The sequence below is a fragment of the Portunus trituberculatus genome, chromosome 1 (genome assembly GCF_017591435.1).
Source record: "Portunus trituberculatus isolate SZX2019 chromosome 1, ASM1759143v1, whole genome shotgun sequence".
NCBI classification, from domain to species: Eukaryota; Metazoa; Arthropoda; class Malacostraca; order Decapoda; family Portunidae; genus Portunus; species Portunus trituberculatus.
The window spans coordinates 1,032,756-1,051,172 of record NC_059255.1 but is presented as its reverse complement, the minus strand read 5'-3'; the positions used below and the strand labels follow the sequence as shown (position 1 = coordinate 1,051,172).

Here is an 18,417-nt window from a genome sequence, read left to right as displayed (position 1 = left end):
CTCATCGGGGCTCTTACTGCTCAAAACAAAGAATTAATAAGACAAATAGAGAAAGCTCAGCAAAAACTGAACAATGCTGAAGTTGCTCACGCCTTCAATATCGTCTGCAAACAAGAGAATATATATATATATATATATATATATATATATATATATATATATATATATATATATATATATATATAATGTGTGATACAACATCAAGCAGTAAATCAATGTCTTTCTTTTACAGCATTGATGAGTGATGAGGCACCAGTGTCATAACTGCTGAGATTGGTGTTATTCTCATGTAAGTAGTTTTTTTTTCTCTCTCTCTCTCTCTCTCTCACTCCCATACCTGAAGTAAGTAGATTGTAGTAGGTTGAGCATATAGAAACTCCAGTTAATTTTGTGTTAACACTAACATTTGGTTGATTGGTTACAAAAAACAAATAGTACATTATTTATATCTTTATTACTATTTTTTATATGTTTGTTTCTGGTACTCTAGTTTTTGTGTGTAGTACATGTACTTAGCCTGTTCTGCTTCTTGCTTCCTTTCCTGAGCCATTATAGATTCTTCAAGGAGTGCAAGCTCAAGCTTCCTTTTCTTCTGCAGGTGGATGGTCTCCTCCTCATCCACAAACACCAGTGATGTACCAGGCAAGTCTGGTCCCTGTTGGTGCTGGAAGTGGTGTGGCAGGTGCCTCCTCCTCAACACCCACTGCCTCGGTCACCACTTCTCTCTGTTGGGCTGCCTCTGCCACTTCCCCAGCATCATCTGCTGCCTGCACACTGCTGGCATCATTAGTTCTAACTTCAGAAACTAAGCTGATAATGTTTTTGGTTTTATTGCTAAGGATAAATGTAACAGAAGCCAGTAAATCTAGCTAAGGGTACAATGTGTTTGACTTAAATCCTATTCTGTTTGAAGAAAGCTAAGAAACTGTAAATCCCTAAGACTCGTTATCATTAACAGATTCACCCATTACAATACCATATTAAATATGGTGTTGTCTGCAATCCAAAATACTCGTTCCTATTTAGTTTACAACTTAGAGTTAAACAATGGTAAATTTGTTATCTAGTGTTGAGAAATTTTTTTTTTTTTTATTCTTTAACCAAACAGCTAAAACAGTAATAAGAAAAGAAAAAAAAACTAATAAAGTTACCTTAATTCCTATCCCTTCTCCCCCCTCATAAATTTTATGAGGGGGGGAGAAGGGATAGGAATTAAGTTAACTTTATTAGTATTTTTTTCTTTTCTTATTACTGTTTTAGCTGTTTGGTTAAAGAATAAAAAAATAAAAATTTCTCAACACTAGATAACAAATTTACCATTGTTTAACTCTAAGTTGTAAACTAAATAGGAACGAGTATTTTGGATTGCAGACATTTGAGACAACATTATGGCCTAATATTGCTATATCTACAAGTGGCTTATCCTTTGTTAAGGAAGGTGCATTCAATGATGCTTGCCTTATTGGTACACCCATGAATAGAGACATTCTTAGGGTCCTAAATCTCAAAGATTAACTCATTGTGCTGAGAGAGAGGAGGGTTGGCAGGAGGTCCACCATCTGGAAAGTATAATATAATCTTATTGCTAATGAATTGCAAATACAAATAAATAATTTATAAAGAACGTGTTTTCACATAACATACATAACTCAGATGTGTGGTTGGAGTAATATTATTTGTCAGAGGTAGACACTGCATCATAATTAGTGTGTGCAATAAATGCATCCACTTCACAAAAAAAATAAAATAAAAAATGCAGGAAATGGCTGGCACTTTAATATATTAATCACTAGTACAAAACTTTCAATGTTGTTGCTTCCAAACTTAAAACAGGAACAGTTTACTGAAATTTATTCCTTAAAGTGGTTAAGTTCCATGATCTAAATCTCAAGTGACCTTAACAGTAGACCTGCTGAAACTTAGTATTTACTCAAATTACTAGTAAGCTCCCTTGCAAAAAATAAATAACCATAAATAAATACTTTTCTTAAAGTGAAATTGCCTTACCTATTCAGTGCTTAAAAGAAATAATAAGATAAATCATTTCTCTTGTTAGGGTGAAACTGAAATTTCTATCAAGCTCAAAAATATGAAAATCTTGCTGCAACTCGCACACAAATATAACAAAAAATAGCTCCCAAATTAATAACTCTTACCTGTGGCAGTCATGGCTTCTCTCTGCTTGCAGGTGTTCCGTCTTGCCTCAGATTTTATAATATGCCAATGTTTCTGGCACTCCTCAGTGCGGAGAATGTCTGACACGGCAGACACCTCCACACTATTGCTCCTCCAAGCAGCATTTCTGGCTTCCTTGGAGCAGGCAGCTGTGGAGAAGTCGCTCCGGAGTATTTTTGAGAGAATTTTGTATAGGTGGGCCAGATGAAGGCGTCCAGTTCGTCTTCCTGTTCCTCTTGGTGTGCAGTCAAAGTTGGCGCGAAATGATTGTTGTTTTGACAAGATGACAACAGTGGTGGTAAATTTATACCTTCAATTATCAAGGTTAAAAGGAAGAGGTGATTGTTGAAAACTAACTAGATAAATTTTTTTTATTTAGAATATAATTTTTATGTATTTTCACCCAAATCTTGCGAAATTCCTCAAAAACATTACATAACGTCTGCTCATGTTAGCAGTTAGCGATGTAAGCGCCTAAAGACGGTTACTTAACAAAGCATCCTGCTAGGAAAGATTCTTAGTGCTTAAGTCTCGTAGGTTAAGTACTTTTCCTAACTAAGACGGCATCTTTGTGGAGTTTTATAAGTACGGCCCCAGGTCTCAGTCCAAGTCCCCTGCCCTTTCACCACCTCCTCCACCAATGATTGCCTCTACTGACAACTTGTACAATAACATCATTTCAAAGGAGAATTTGATTAATGCTCAGGAACAGGATCTCACTTTGGCTAAGATCAGACATGTTGCCAGTGAGACAAAGGATATGTCTAAATTGCCTTGTTTTTATTATCAGGAAGGAGTCCTCATGCATGCCTACAGACCTCCTGAACTGAAACAACTAGACACCTGGTCAGAAACACATCAAGTTGTCATCCCCTTGTCTGTAAGACCAGCCATTATAGAACTAGCTCATGATGGATTGTCAGGTCATCTAGGCATCCAAAAAACCTACAAGGCTCTTCAACATTTTTTTTGGCCAGGAATGAAAAAGGATGTGTCACACTATGTAAAAACATGCCACATATGTCAAATTGTGGATAAGCCTAACGAACGCCTTGTGCCAGCTCCTCTGACGCCTATTCCAGTTCAGACGGAGCCCTTCGAAAAGATCATTCTAGACTGCGCAGGGCCCTTACCCAAAACCAAACAAGGGAATCAGTATTTGTTAACCCTCATGGATCCCACTACCAGGTACCCTGAAGCATTCCCTCTTAAGAACATCACATCAAAGACCATTGTAAAACATCTAATACATTTTTTCACCTCAGTAGGAATTCCAAAACAAATTCAGTCTGACAAGGGTAGCAATTTCACTAGCAATTTTTTCCAACAGATAGTGAATGAGCTAAACATCGACCATGTTACCTCCTCGGCTTACCACCCCCAATCCCAAGGCTGTCTGGAGCGGTTTCACCAAACATTAAAATCCATGAAGAAGTATTGCTTGGAGCATCAAAGAGACTGGGATGAAAGTATCTCTTTCCTTCTCTTCGCTTTAAGACAATCTCCTCAAAATTCTTTAGGTTACTCCCCTTTTGAATTACTCTATGGTAGACAGATCAGGGGGCCTCTCAAAATATTAAAGGATCAATGGTTTACTCAAAATACTACCTCAAGCCCCAGTGTGTCTGACTACATCAGTAACCTTAAGAATAAAATCAGTGAAGTCAGATCTTTTGCTAAATCAAACTTTCTCAAATCTCAAACTAAAATGCAACAAAATTCTCTTCCCAAATCTGTCATGAGAAGTTTCAAACCAGGAGACAAGGTTTTACTTTTTCTCCCCACTCCAGGCACTCCCTACTCTTCACAGTAAGTTCATGGGACCTTATGTTGTGGCTCAAAAACTAAGTTCATTAAACTATGTGGTCCACACTCCTGACCATCGTAAGGATTCCCAACTAGTTCATATTAATCTAATGAAACCTTACCACTCCAGAGAACCAGAGGACGACTTGTCTCGCACTGTACCTGTATGTCTGGTAGGGAAGGAGTCTGGTCCTGTGCCCCCCAAGGAAGAGTCCGACATCGAATTCCTCTTCTTGTCACCTAAAGGACGCCCCTCAAACAGCCAAATCATGTCCAACCTTGATGAGGTGTTTCTTTCCTTAACACCTTCACAACAGTCTGATATAAGGCAGAGAAACAGGAAGCCATTATGGTGGACTCATGAGATAGGTAGCCAGATCAGAGAGAAGAAGAGGGCATACAGAGAGTTGCAGAAAAGTGGGGAAGATGTAGATTTGATTAGGTACAGACAGGTCAGAGATGATTTGAGTAAGGTTATAAAAAAAAGTAAAAGGCAGGCAGAGATAAAACTAGCTAGAGCTGGGAGTAAAGATCCCAAAAAATTATATAGTTATTACAAGGTCAGTGATAAAAGAAATAAGGATAGGATTGGACCACTCAGAAAAGATGGTGTAGTAGTGGATCAAAATGAAGACATAGTAGAATTATTGAATGAACAATTTTCTTCAGTATTTACTAGGGAAAGAATAGGAAATCCTGTTACAAACAGTGCGACGAGTAGTTTAAGAGCTTTAGAAAATATTGATATAAAACCGGGAATTATTAGGAAATTTATTCTTGAACTAGACGATAGGAAAGCTAGTGGTCCTGATGAGCTACATGCCAGAGTACTTAGGAGGGTGTAGACAGTATTTCTGAAGCACTTAAGTTAATCTTTGAAAGATCATTTAGGTTTGCTGAGATACCACAGGACTGGAAGTTAGCTAATGTTACTCCAATATTTAAAAAAGGTAGGAAGGATGATGCGAATAATTATAGACCGATCAGTTTAACTAGTATAGTATGTAAGATACTAGAGAAAATCATTAAGGGTAGTATTTGGGAGCATTTAAATGAGAATAGATTAATTAGAGATACCCAACATGGCTTTAGATCAGGAGGTCCTGTCTTACAAATTTGCTCGATATCTTAGAATATATTACCAAGGAGTTAGATGATGGAAATAGCATAGATGTTATATATCTAGATTTTAGCAAGGCGTTTGATAAGGTACCGCATAGGAGGCTAGTGTACAAATTGAGACTACATGGGATAGGGGTAGGTTAGTTGATTGGATTAGTGAATGGCTTTCTGATAGGAAACAGAGAGTAGTATTAAATGGGGCAATGTCTGAGTGGAAGGAAGTGGTTAGTGGGGTACCCCAAGGATCAGTGCTAGGACCTCTTCTTTTCTTGGTGTACATTAACGATTTAGATATAGGAATTAGTAGCAAAGTATCAAAGTTTGCAGATGATACTAAGATAGCATGTGCAGTACAGGGTGAAAAGGACAATTACAGAATACAACGAGACCTGGACAGGCTGATAGCATGGGCAGACAGGTGGCAGATGGAGTTTAATTCTAAAAGTGTCAGGTTATGCATTTAGGTAAAGACAACACAAACTTTAACTATGAGATGGAGGGATGTTGGCTGGAGGCAGTAGAGGAAGGAAAGGATTTAGGAGTAGTGATAGACAGGACTATGAAATTTTCAAAGCAATGTTTAGAAGCAAGAAATAGGGCAAATAGGATCCTGGGTTTTATAAATAGAAATGTTAGTTATAAAAGTAAGGAAGTGGTGCGTAGCTTATAATTCCTATGTTAGGCCCCATTTAGAGTATTGCATACAGGCCTGGTCACCCCACTATAGGCAGGATATCAACATGTTAGAAGCAGTTCAGAGAAGAGCAACTAGGATGATACCAGCTTTAAAGCGCCTGGAGTATAGAGATAGATTAAAGGAATTAAACATGTTTTCATTTGAGAGGAGATGTATAAGAGGGATATGATAGAGTTATTTAAAATGTTCTCAGATACAAACTACATAGATGTGAGATCTTTCTTTACCTTAGAGGAGGGAAGTAGGACTAGAAATCATGGCAGGAAGATTAGAAAGCAAGGCTGCAGGTTAGATATAAGAAAATATTTCTTTAGTCATAGGGTGGTAGACTTCTGGAATGCATTGCCAGAGACGGTTGTAAATAGCACTAGTTTGACAATGTTTAAAAAACAAATTAGATAAGCACTTAAATTTATTAGATTTATAATTATGTATAGCGCTGCATGATAGTTTTTATAAGAAATTTACTACAGTTAAACAAGACATGATCCCCATGTATGGGGACCACAAATTGTAGAGGATTTTGCTGCAGGACTTACCCCTGTTAATGGGCCAAATATTTAGAATTAGTATATAATGTATTGTGTACTTGTAAGTGTATCTTTAAGTACTGATGACGAGGTCGCTGTGCAACTGATACAGGATAACCTAGATGGGCCCTGGTGGCCCTTTGTTATCCTATTATTTATGTTATGTTATGTTATGTTATCTTAAAAAGTTATTGCTAGACTTTTCAGAAATCACAGGTGACCTTCCAGGACTTTGTACTACTATTCAACATGACGTAACATTAATATCTAATGACATCAAGCCTATAAGACAACCAGCCTATCGCATTTCACCCATTAAAAGAGACTTGATGAAAAAAGAGGTAGACTATCTGCTCTGTCATCACCTTGCAGAACCTAGTATATCTCCCTGGGCTTCTCCTTGCCTGTTAACATCTAAGCCAGATGGTAGTAGTCGATTTTGCACCGACTACAGGAAATTAAATAAAGTGACGGTGCCAGACTCCTACCCATTGCCCTTGATAGAGGACCTTATAGATAGTATAGGAGTAGCCAAATTTGTAACCACTATAGACTTACTTAAAGGTTACTACCAGATTCCCCTCTCGGACGAGGCCCGAATAATATCCGCCTTCATCACCCCCTTCGGACTATACCAATACACAGTGATGCCCTTCGGCTTGTCTAATGCTCCTGCCACCTTCCAGAGGGCTATAAATTACATCACCCAAGACTTGGAGGGAACAGCTGCATATCTGGACGACCTGGTGGTGACTTCGGACAACTGGGTGACACATCTGACCCGTCTTCGAAGGCTGATGGGTCGGTTGCAGGAAGCCGGGCTTACAATCAACCTGGCCAAGTCCACCTTCGGGAAGTCTACGGTGGTCTACCTGGGACATGTGGTGGAGAACAGCAAGGTACGCCCCAAGAGAGCTAACGTGGAGGACATCCTTGGCTTCCCTGTCCCTACCACCAGGAAAGCTCTCATGAGGTTCTTGGGGATGGCTGGTTTCTACAGAAGATTCTGTAGGAACTTCTCCACCCTGGCCGCCCCCCTGACGGACCTTATCAGCACTTTCGTCCCCTTCCACTGGACCCCGACCTGTGACCAAGCCTTCCAACACCTCAAGGCGTTCCTCTCCTCGGAACCAGTGGTCTGGATGCCAGATCACTCCCGCCCCTTCCATCTACAAGTGGATGCGAGTGGAGTTGGAGAGGGTGCTGTCCTACTACAAACGGAACCCACAAGCGGCATCCTCCATCCCATCGCCTATCACTCCGCCAAGCTGAAGAAACATCAACTCAACTACTCCACCATCGAGAAGGAGGCTCTGGCAGTCGTCCTGGTGCTCCAACGTTTTGAGTGCTACCTTCATCCTGGTCCTCAAACTACGAAGGTCTTCACCGATCACAATCCTCTGGCCTTCCTTCACGCCATGAAGAACCGAAACCAACGCATTCTTAGGTGGGCCTTGTTAACTCAACCTTCAACTTGGAAGTCCACCATATCAAGGGGGTGGACAACATCATCGCCGATGCCTTATCAAGATCTCCCGTTTCACCTCCTTCATGAGCCTATTACGGAGGTCTTAAGGGGGAGGAAATGTTACGGCCCGCCCGTAACATACTCCACTACCATCCCCTCCTCCGCTTGTTACCTCGTTCGCCACCTCTCTGCCTCCCCTTCCACGTCACCGTCTCGTGAACCTTCCACGCAACCGTCTCATGAACCCTCCACGTCACCATTTCATGAAGCCCCGCTACTGTCCCGAAGTTGGATTCACGCGGCCCCATTCGACTCAACCGGAAGTGTTAAGCCAGCTCTTGGCTTTCTGAAAGTCAGTTGAGGTCCAGGCCTCAACCAGTGAACACAACACCTCTTGGGTCTACCGTGGGATCAACCATCACCCAGCACTTCACCACTGCGACACCGCATAAGTATCACTTCCCGTGTTTTCCACATTGCCTCCATATAGGATTAGGATTATTGTTAGGTATTAAGTTGGGTTCTTTATTGTTGTATTTATTTCTGTGTTATATGTATATGTGTATGTCATTTTCCTGTGTTTCATGTTATATATCTGTGTTTCATGTTTCATGTTATATCTGTATGTCAGTTTCATTATGGGTTATTAAAATAGTTTTAAAGTGCCTCCTTTGCATTTCCTCACCAGTTGAACCTGCAGTGTTTTTTTTTATTGTTATTGTTCACCGGCTCCCCGATGCCAATCTTACCCGTTTAACCAGTGAACGTAACAACATATATATATATATATATATATATATATATATATATATATATATATATATATATATATATATATATATATATATATATACAGGCAACCCCCGTTTAACGAAGATTCACACAACGAAATTCCGCTACAACGAAGGTTTCATTTTACTACCATCTGCTCGTTTAACGAACACCAAACTCGCTTTAACGAAGGTTTATCCAGGTAATTTTTTTCCAAATTTGAAAGTCCCACCATATCATGCAAGCTGACAGGCTTTTGAATACATCAGGAGCTGCTGGTACTAAGGCCTGCCTCAGGAAAAATCCTGAGACCCCTATAGAATAAAGATCAAGATCAAGATCAAGCCTCTCGTGGACAACACGCGCAATATTCACTCCCCACTCAAAACATAACAGCGTCAGAAGCAGCTTGTCTTCCCTAGCTCAACTTACCACCAAAATGCCCTGCAATTGGCCTAGTGTTCGTAAGAAGACCAGGAAGTCTCTTACTCTCCAAATGAAGCTAGATATTATTCACAGACATGAGAGAGGCCAGAAAACTATAGCAGTGCTGGCCACTATCTTGACTCCATATTATACTGTCTTTATTTTCAAGTCAGCAGACTCTATTAAGAAGGCTGGTGAGACCTTATCTTCCTTGTAAGCTAAAAGAACCACCTGAACTCATGACTCTACAATGGATAAAATGGAAAACCTTGTGGATATGTGGTACATAAGTTTTGTATGCAGTACAATTATGCACACTTTGTTTATATTCCACAGGTTGCCGGTTAGTGTCTTTCCCGTTTCACTCTTCCTCCCTTCATAAAGTTAAGATCATCAACATTATAAAGTTACATACATACATACATTAGTATACATTATAATGACTTAAATTAAACTACCTAAATGTTTAACTTCATAATTTTTACTTTCATTAAACCTTTAACTGTACTATGATGCACTCTTGCTTTGCTTACTCTCAATGGAAGTTCAAATCAGGGGTTAAACTTGTTATAATCGGTTCGCTTAACGAAGTTTCGCTTAACGAAGTGTTTTTTAGGAACGTAACCCCTTCGTTAAACGGGGGTTGCCTGTATATATATATATATATATATATATATATATATATATATATATATATATATATATATATATATATACAGTAATCGCCCACGTATCTGGATCACCACTATCCACAGCTGCCCCCAAGCATATTCAAACCTACCGCGTGAGCGATCCCTCGACCCCGCTAGACAGCACAGCACTTAGGCGGAATCACAGAAACACATTTTCCGTCGTCTTCAAAGATTACCGTTGGTTTTGTACTGTTTCGTCAATTCTTTCCGTCGTCTTGATCCAGATGGAACACACTGTTGTCCTCTAGTGTCAATTTTTAGCCAAATTAAGATCTATGGTTTCTAACCAAAACTTTTATAATAACTCATTTTCTTGCTAATTGGAATGATACTATAATCTTAACCTAATAACATCTTCATAAGTAGATGTAAATATAGTTGTGTGTGTGTGTACTTACCTATTTGTGTATTACAGGACCCGAGCTAAGCTCTCTGTGTCCTACCTCCTTGGCCACTCCTGTCATATCTCTCTTTCATCTGATTGACACACTGCGTCAACGACATCACTGCTCAGTTTATTCCACTTATCAATACTACGATGCGGGAAACTGTACTTTCTCACGTCATTCAGACGGAGAGGTAGTAGACAATAGAGGAGGTAGTAGACACCTACCGAAACAATAACTTACTCCTACTGAGATCTAATAGCACTAGTTTAGGAGGTGCTGTGAACCTTCCATTAAAGCTAGTTGTGATCTCATTGAATGTCTCCCTTTGTGTCTCACAACTCAAAGGGGTAGTCACAGCCTACCCTCTAAAGACAGCTCTCCTTCTTCACACAAAACTACATGCACTTACCACACATACACCCTTCACTCCAAATCAAAATTTAAAAGAAAAATGGGACCCAAAATAAACAACGCCTCGGAGTCCCCCTCTGGGGAGGGGACCAAAAATGTCCCCAGGTGGGACACCTTTCCTGTTGAAGACCACAAATGCCTTGACACCTCCCTCAACTTTTCCTACATTAACTTCTGCAACATTCGCGGTCTTAGATATAATTTTCAATCTGTGGAACACCACCTCTCCTCTACTAAACCTCATCTTCTTTTCCTCACTGAAACACAGCTGTATGAGGCAACTGACAGTAGCCCCTTCTCTGTTCCCTCCTACTTTCTCTATTCTCATTTTCATTCCAAAGCTGCATGTTGCATCTATGTACACAACAACTTAACTTGCTCTCGTGCCCACGCTCTTGAGTCTTTCGAATTTTCCACCATCTGGCTACGACTTAACAGTCACTCTCAAACTAAATTCATCTGTGCTGTTTATCTCTCCCCTAACTCTTCTGACTATAGTAATTTCTTCGACTACTTAACTTCTAAAGTGGAGCACATTCTGTCCCTCTACCCTTTCGCTGAGATTTCCATTCTAGGAGATTTCAATGTTCACCACCAGCTTTGGCTTTCCTCTCCCTTCACTGACCACCCTGGTGAACTAGCCTTCAACTTTGCTATCCTCCATGACCTACAGCAACTGGTGCAGCACCCTACTCGTATTCCTGACTGTCTTGGAGACACGGCCAACATTCTTGATCTCTTTCTCATCTCTAACCCTTCTGCTTATGCTGTTACCCTTTTATCTCCGTTGGGCTCCTCCGATCACAATCTCATTTCTGTATCTTGTCCCTCCGTAGGATCCCCCAAAGCAAAGGTGCCTCTGGTGTTTTGCCTCTGCCAGTTGTGGGACCTAATGAGGTATTATGCTGATTTTCCCTGGAATGATTATTGCTTCCGTGTCAGAGACCCATCTCTTTGTGCTGAATGCATAACAGAGGTGTTAGTATCTGGCATGGAGGCGTACATTCCTCATTCTTTTTCTCAACCTAAACCTTCTAAACCTTGGTTTAACTCAGCCTGTTCTCGTGCTATACATGATAGAGAGGTTGCCCACAAAAGATACTTGAGCCTTCCATCTCCTGAATCTCATGCACTTTATATCTCTGCCCGGAATCATGCCAAGTCTGTTCTTCAACTTGCCAAACACTCTTTCATAAATAGGAAATGTCAAAATCTTTCAAACTCAAACTCTCCTCGTGACTTCTGGCATCTAGCCAAAAACATCTCAAATAACTTCACTTCTTCATCTTTCCCTCCTTTATTTCATCCTGATGGCACCACTGCCATCTCTTCTGTCTCTAAAGCTGAACTCTTTTCTCAAACCTTTACTCACAACTCCACCTTGGACGATTCTGGGCTTGTCCCTCCCTCTCCTCCTCCCTCTGACTAGTCTACAATCAAAATTCTTCGTAATGATCTTTTCCATGCCCTTGCTGGCCTAAACCCTCGGAAGGCTTATGGACCTGATGGGGTCCCTCCTATTGTTCTCAAAAACTGTGCTTCTGTGCTTGCACCTTGCCTGGCCAAACTCTTCCAACTTTGTCTATCGACTTCTACCTTTCCTTCCTGCTGGAAGTTCGCCTACATTCAGCCTGTTCCTAAAATGGGTGACCGTTCTAACCCCTCAAACTACTGTCCTATAGCTTTAATCTCTTGCCTGTCTAAATTTTTTTAATCTATCCTGAATAGGAAGATTCTCAAACATCTGTCACTTCACAATCTTCTGTCTGATCGCCAGTATGGCTTCCGTCAAGGTCGCTCTACTGGTGATCTTCTGGCTTTCCTTACTGAGTCTTGGTCATCCTCTTTCAGAGATTTCGGTGAAACTTTTGCTGTTGCGTTAGACATATCAAAAGCTTTTGATAGAGTCTGGCATAAAGCTTTGATTTCAAAACTGCCCTCTTACGGCTTCTATCCTTCTCTCTGCAACTTTATCTCAAGTTTCCTTTCCGACCACTCTATTGCTGCTGTGGTAGACGGCTACTGTTCTTCTCCTAAACCTATTAATAGTGGTGTTCCTCAGGGTTCTGTCCTGTCACCCACTCTCTTTCTATTATTCATTAATGACCTTCTTAACCAAACTTCTTGCCCTATCCACTCCTACGCTGATGATACCACCCTACATCTTTCCACGTTCTTTCAGAGACGTCCAACCCTTCAGGAAATTAACAGATCACGCGGGGACGCCACGGAACGCCTGACTTCTGATCTTTCTAAAATTTTCGATTGGGGCAGAGAAAATCTAGTAGTTTTCAATGCCTCAAAAACTCAATTCCTCCATCTATCAACTCGACACAACCTTCCACACAACTATCCCCTCTTCTTCAATGACACTCAACTATCTTCCTCTTCCACAATGAATATCCTCGGTCTGTCCTTTGCTCATAATCTTAACTGGAAACTTCACATCTCATCTTTTGCTAAAACAGCTTCTATGAAGTTAGGTGTTCTGAGGCGTCTCCGCCAGTTTTTCTCGCCCCTCCAACTGCTTACTCTGTATAAGGGCCTTATCCGTCCCTGTATGGAGTACTCTTCGCATGTTTGGGGGGGTTCCAGTCACACAGCTTTGCTTGATAGGGTGGAATCAAAAGCTCTTCGTCTCATCAACTCCCCTCCTCTGACTAACTGTCTTCAGTCTCTTTCTCATCGCTGAAATGTTGCATCCCTTTCTATATTTCATCGCCATTTTCATGGTAACTGTTCTACTGATCTTGCTAACTGCATGCCTCCCCTCCTCCTGCGGCCATGCTGCACAAGGCTTTCTTCTTCCTCTCATCCCTATTCTGTCCAACTCTCTAATGCAAGAGTTAACCAGTACGCTCAATCATTCATCCCTTTCACTGGTAAACTCTGGAACTCCCTCCCTGCATCTGTATTTCCAAATTCCTACAACTTGTCTTCTTTTAAGAGGGAGGTATCGAGGCATTTGCTCCCCTAATTCTGGCTGACGAATTTGGCATTTTATCTACTCTTTGGAGAGCCAGCGCTCAAGTGGGCTTTTTTCTAACTTTCTTTTTTTTGCCTTTGGCTGGCCCTCTTCCCTACGTAAAAAAAAAAAAAAAAAAAAAAACCATGTCTTTTATAAGTTTTTATTCCATGTCCTCGGAGATGATTACTTGTGGTCACCTTTATCAATTCTCTGTCCAATATATCAATCTTGTTCACCAATTTATACATAGTTATCATGTCACCCCTTGTTCTTCTCTCTTCTAATGTGGTCAGCCCCAGTTCCCTCAGCCTTTCCTCATAGTCTAACTCCTTGAATCCTGGTACCATCCTTGTTGCTAGCTTCTGTACCCTTTCCACCTTCTTCACATTTTTCTTCATGTGTGGTGACCAAACGCAAGCTGCATATTTTAACTGGGGTCTTATTAAAGTGCATAGTATCTTCTCCATCATTCCTTCATCTAGGTAGTGGAATGCAAGACCAATATTTTGAAGCATATTATATATTTTCCCAAATATCTTGTTTATGTGTTTCTCCAGTGACAAGGTGTTTTGCACCGTTACTCCTAAGTCTTTCTTCTCATTGGTCTCTTCAATTTTCTCATCTCCCAACCTGTAATCCTTGTTTGGTCTGTATTTACTTCTTCCCATTTTCATAACATGGCTCTTGTTTATATTAAATTCCATCTGCCACTCTTTACTCCACTCATATATTTTATCAAGATCTTCCTGTAACTTGTTACAATCTTCCACATTCTTTACTCTCCTCATAATTTTAGTATTGTCCGCGAACATATTCATGTAACGGTCAATTCCTACTGGCATATCATTAACATATATCAAAAACATGAAGGGACCAAGCACTGACCCTTGTGGAACTCCACTGGTTACCTTTTTCCACTCAGACTTCTTTCCTTTCACCACTGTTCTCATTTCTCTTCCCACTAAGTAATTTTCCATCCATTTTGCTGGTTTATCACTTACTCCTCCAATCTTCTTTAGTTTCCACATCAGTCTATTGTGTGGCACTTTATCAAAGGCCTTTCTCAAGTCCAGGTAAATAGCATCCACCCATCCCCCTCTATGTTGTAGTATGTCAGTCACTCTTGAATAAAAATATAATAAATTGGATACGCACGATCTTCCTTTTCTGAAACCAAACTGCTTTTCACTCAGAATGTTTTCACTTTCTAGATACTCACTCCACTTTGCTTTAATTACCTCTTCACATACCTTGCACAATATACTAGTCAATGATACTGGTCTGTAATTTAACGGTTCCATTCTACTTCCATTCTTATATATAGGCACAATGTCAGCTCTTTTCCACTCTTTCGGGACCATTCCTATTCGTATGGAAGTTTCCACAATATCAAATATGGGGTTCAACAATTGATCTTTACATTCTTTCAGCAACCTCCCAGATATGCCATCAGGCCCCATTGATTTATCAATATCCAAGTTACTTATAATTTTCCTTATATCTTCTTTAGTAACTATGATGTCGTGCATTTGCTTTATTTCTGTAGGCCTTTCTCCTGTAAAATGCTCCTCCTTTGTAAATACTTTGCAAAAGTTGTTGTTCAATATTTCAGCTATATCTCCAGCATCCTCATATACTTCTTCCCCAACTTTAACTTTTTCTATTGCCTCCCTTTTATTTAATTTTCCATTTATGAATTTGTTAAACATTTTAGGGTCACTGTCACAGTTTTCCACCACTCTCTGTTCATATTCCTTTTGTGCTGTTCTTCTAACTTCAACATATCTATTCCTTGCTGTTCTGTTTCCTTACAATTAAAGTCCCCGACTATCATCACTCTATCCTTTCTGATGAGTTCCTGCTTCATTCTGTCTAGAGTATTTCTCATCACTCTTGATAATACTTAACTGTTTTTCTTAAGTTTCTTCCATGCCTTTTCTTTGTTCTTTTTTGCTTCTTCACAATTTCCATTAAACCACTGCTTATTATTTAAAGTCCTCATTCTGTGATATGGCACAAACTTCTTCACAGCACAGTTATATAAATCCATAAATTTATCATATCCCCTTCCTGGTATACCACAAACCAGTCAATTTCATTAAAGAACTCTCTCATACGGTTGTAATTTGCCCTGACATAATTTAATTTTTCCTCCTTGTACTCCACACTCTTTACCGTGCTTAATTCCATATCCAGCTCAAACCTTAGGACATCATGGTTGCTTTTCCCCAAGGGACATTCATGTTCAATTTCCTGTTTTAGGGAGATGCCCCTGGTGAATACCAAATCTCACTGCAACATCCTGTCCCCTGCACCTTGTTGGTGATCTCACCCACTGTGTCATCAAGTTATTTGTTGCTACGTTTAACAAATCCTCTGCCCACTCACCACCATTCACCACTTCGTAGTCTTCCCACACTATTTCCTTACAATTAAAATCCCCAACTATCATCACTCTATCCTTTCTGATGAGTTCCTGCTTCATTCTGTCTAGAGTATTTCTCATCACTATTTGATACTGTTCATATTTCCAAGCACTGGTTCTGGGTGGTATGTTTACTGTTATAATATTAATGTCCCTCTTACCATCTATTATAAGCATACTTATCACTTCCTCATTTTTCTTACTAAAGTTCACCTCCTTCACTATCAGATTTTTCTTAGTAAAAACCATTATACCACCACCTCTTTTATTCTTTCTATCATTTCTCCATACTTTGTAGTGTTTTACATCAAACCAATCTAGCTTTATTTCGGGCCTTAACTTTGTTTCCCCCACACACATTATGTCCGGTTCACTGTTTCTTAGGTAATCCACACATTCTAGCCTCTTAGACAGAAATCCATCTATATTCGTATATGTCACTTGAATTCCATTCCTAATCTCTTTCTTCCATGTTTCAGTCACTGTAATGTCTATTCCGTCTGTTTTATCCACCACTTCTTCAGCCTCCCATTTCTCATCCTCCAAAAAATCTTGGTCTTTTCCTCCTCGGTTCTTTCCTCATTCTTCTCTCTCACTTCAGTTACAAGCTCTCTCATTTTCATTCTTTCCTCCTGTGTCATATTTCTTCTTATGTAAATTGTTTTGGGTTCCTCGTAGTCTTTAAGTTTCCAGGCCCTCCTCAGCAAGGCCTTGGCTGCCACCTGAGACTTTAATTTCAATTTCAATGGTCTACTCTTGCCTTCTTCATAAGCTCCTAGTCTCACACTTTCCTCTACCTCAACATATAGACATTCGTCCTCCTTGGAGATCTTATTCAGTAAAAACTTTATCCTGTCATTTTCCTTATCCCTCCTATCTTGCCACTTCCTGTTAGTTTCCTCTCTCAAACCTGTTATGATCATGCATTTTTTTCTTTTCAGCAATATCTCTCACCACATACTCATTTTCTTTCAAAGCCTTAACCATTTCACTCTGTGTAATCACTTTATTTTCTTCTTCTTGCTTTTTCATTATCTCTTTGAAGGACTTCTGTACTTCTTGGTGTTCATGTTTCACTTCCTTTATTTTGGCATCAATTAGGTTGAGGCATTCCTCCTTTCCCAAGTCACCTTTGGATATTTTCTTTTCCATTTCAAGTAGATTAGCCTTCATTTCGTCACATTGTTTCATTAGACGCCGAGTTTTTTTTTCCATTTCCACTTTCTCTTTCAGTAATTCCTTGTTCTCCCTCGTTAGCATGTAGATTTCTTTTTTGAAGGTATCATTCTCCGCTATAACTCTATTTAACTTCTCTTCTATAGATCTAATATTGACAAACTTACTCTCTAAGGCTTGAATTCTTGAATCCATGTCCAATTTGTTTAATCCACTTGGAGTGGTAACAAATCCCTCAAAATCCCTCTGTGAGACACTCCAAGGCAGAACTTCCAAGAATCAAATGGCCAAGATGAGCTGCTCTGTGTGTGTGTGTGTGTGTGTATTTACCTAATTGTATTTACCTAATTGTAACATACGGGAAAAGAGCTATGCTCGTGTTGTCCCGTCTCCATATCTATTAATGTCCAGCTTTTTCTTAAAATCATGAATATTCCTTGCGTTGACCACTTCCACGTCTAAACTATTCCCTTCTATGAGGGAAGCTATATTTTTTCACATCTCTCCTATAAGTGGCCATTTTAGTTTTTTCCCATGCCCTCTCGACATTCTTCCATTCCACATACACAGATCTTCCCTATCCATTTTTCCATGCCAATCATCACTCTGTATATTGCTATCAGGTCTCCCCTTTCTCTTCTGTTTTCCAGGGTTGGAAGTTGCATTCTTTTCAGTCTGTCTTCATAAGTCAAATCTCTTAAGTCAGGCACCATTTTCGTTGCAGCCCTCTGTACTTTCTCTAGTTTCCTTATGTGTTTCTTTAAGTTCGAGCCCACTGTATTGTTGCATATTCAAGCCTCGGTCTTATCATTGCAGTAATTATTTTCTTCATCATTTCTTCATCTAGATATACGAACGCCACTCTTATGTTCCTCAATAAGTTCAATACTTCTCCAATTATTTTGTTTATATGTCTCTCTGGCGATAGGTCATTGGTAATTGTCACCCCAAGGTCTTTTTCTTCATGACTGGTTTTATGTCTTCATTTCCTATCTTGTACATACTCCTGATTCTTCTTTCACTCTTGCCAAACTCTATTTTCTTGCATTTTGTCGTGTTGAACTCCATTTGCCATGTACAGCTCCATTTCCATATTCTGTCCAAGTCTTCCTGGAGTAGTTCGCAATCTTTGTCACATCTCACTTTTCGTAACAATTTTGCATCGTCTGCAAATAGGCTCACATAACTGGACACCCCATCCACCATGTCATTTATGTAGACTGCGAACATTACTGGTGCCAACACTGATCCCTGTGGAACTCCACTCTCCACCAATCCCCATTCTGATGGTCTGTCCTTAATTATTGTTCTCATTTCTCTTCCTACCAAAAGTCTTCCATCCATTTTAGTAAACTGCCATG

General features: G+C 39.9%; 1 protein-coding gene across 1 annotated transcript; it reads right to left on the bottom strand.

The window, feature by feature from the left end:
- Nucleotides 1-1,339: 1,339 nt before the first annotated feature.
- Nucleotides 1,340-16,950, bottom strand: LOC123509034. Its single transcript, XM_045263516.1, has 3 exons — nucleotides 16,937-16,950; nucleotides 2,157-2,485; nucleotides 1,340-1,559 (listed from the first exon to the last, which is right to left on the bottom strand). Exons 1-3 carry the CDS (start codon nucleotides 16,948-16,950, stop codon nucleotides 1,498-1,500), a joined length of 405 nt encoding a protein of 134 aa, XP_045119451.1. The 3' UTR covers nucleotides 1,340-1,497.
- Nucleotides 16,951-18,417: the final 1,467 nt, after the last annotated feature.

Bases quoted from the DNA above. Each gene is read 5' to 3' on its own strand.
- LOC123509034 (XM_045263516.1), bottom strand. The intron at 1,560-2,156 runs GTAAGAGTTATT...TATACTTTCCAG, and splicing joins AGAAGCCATGACTGCCACAG to ATGGTGGACCTCCTGCCAAC.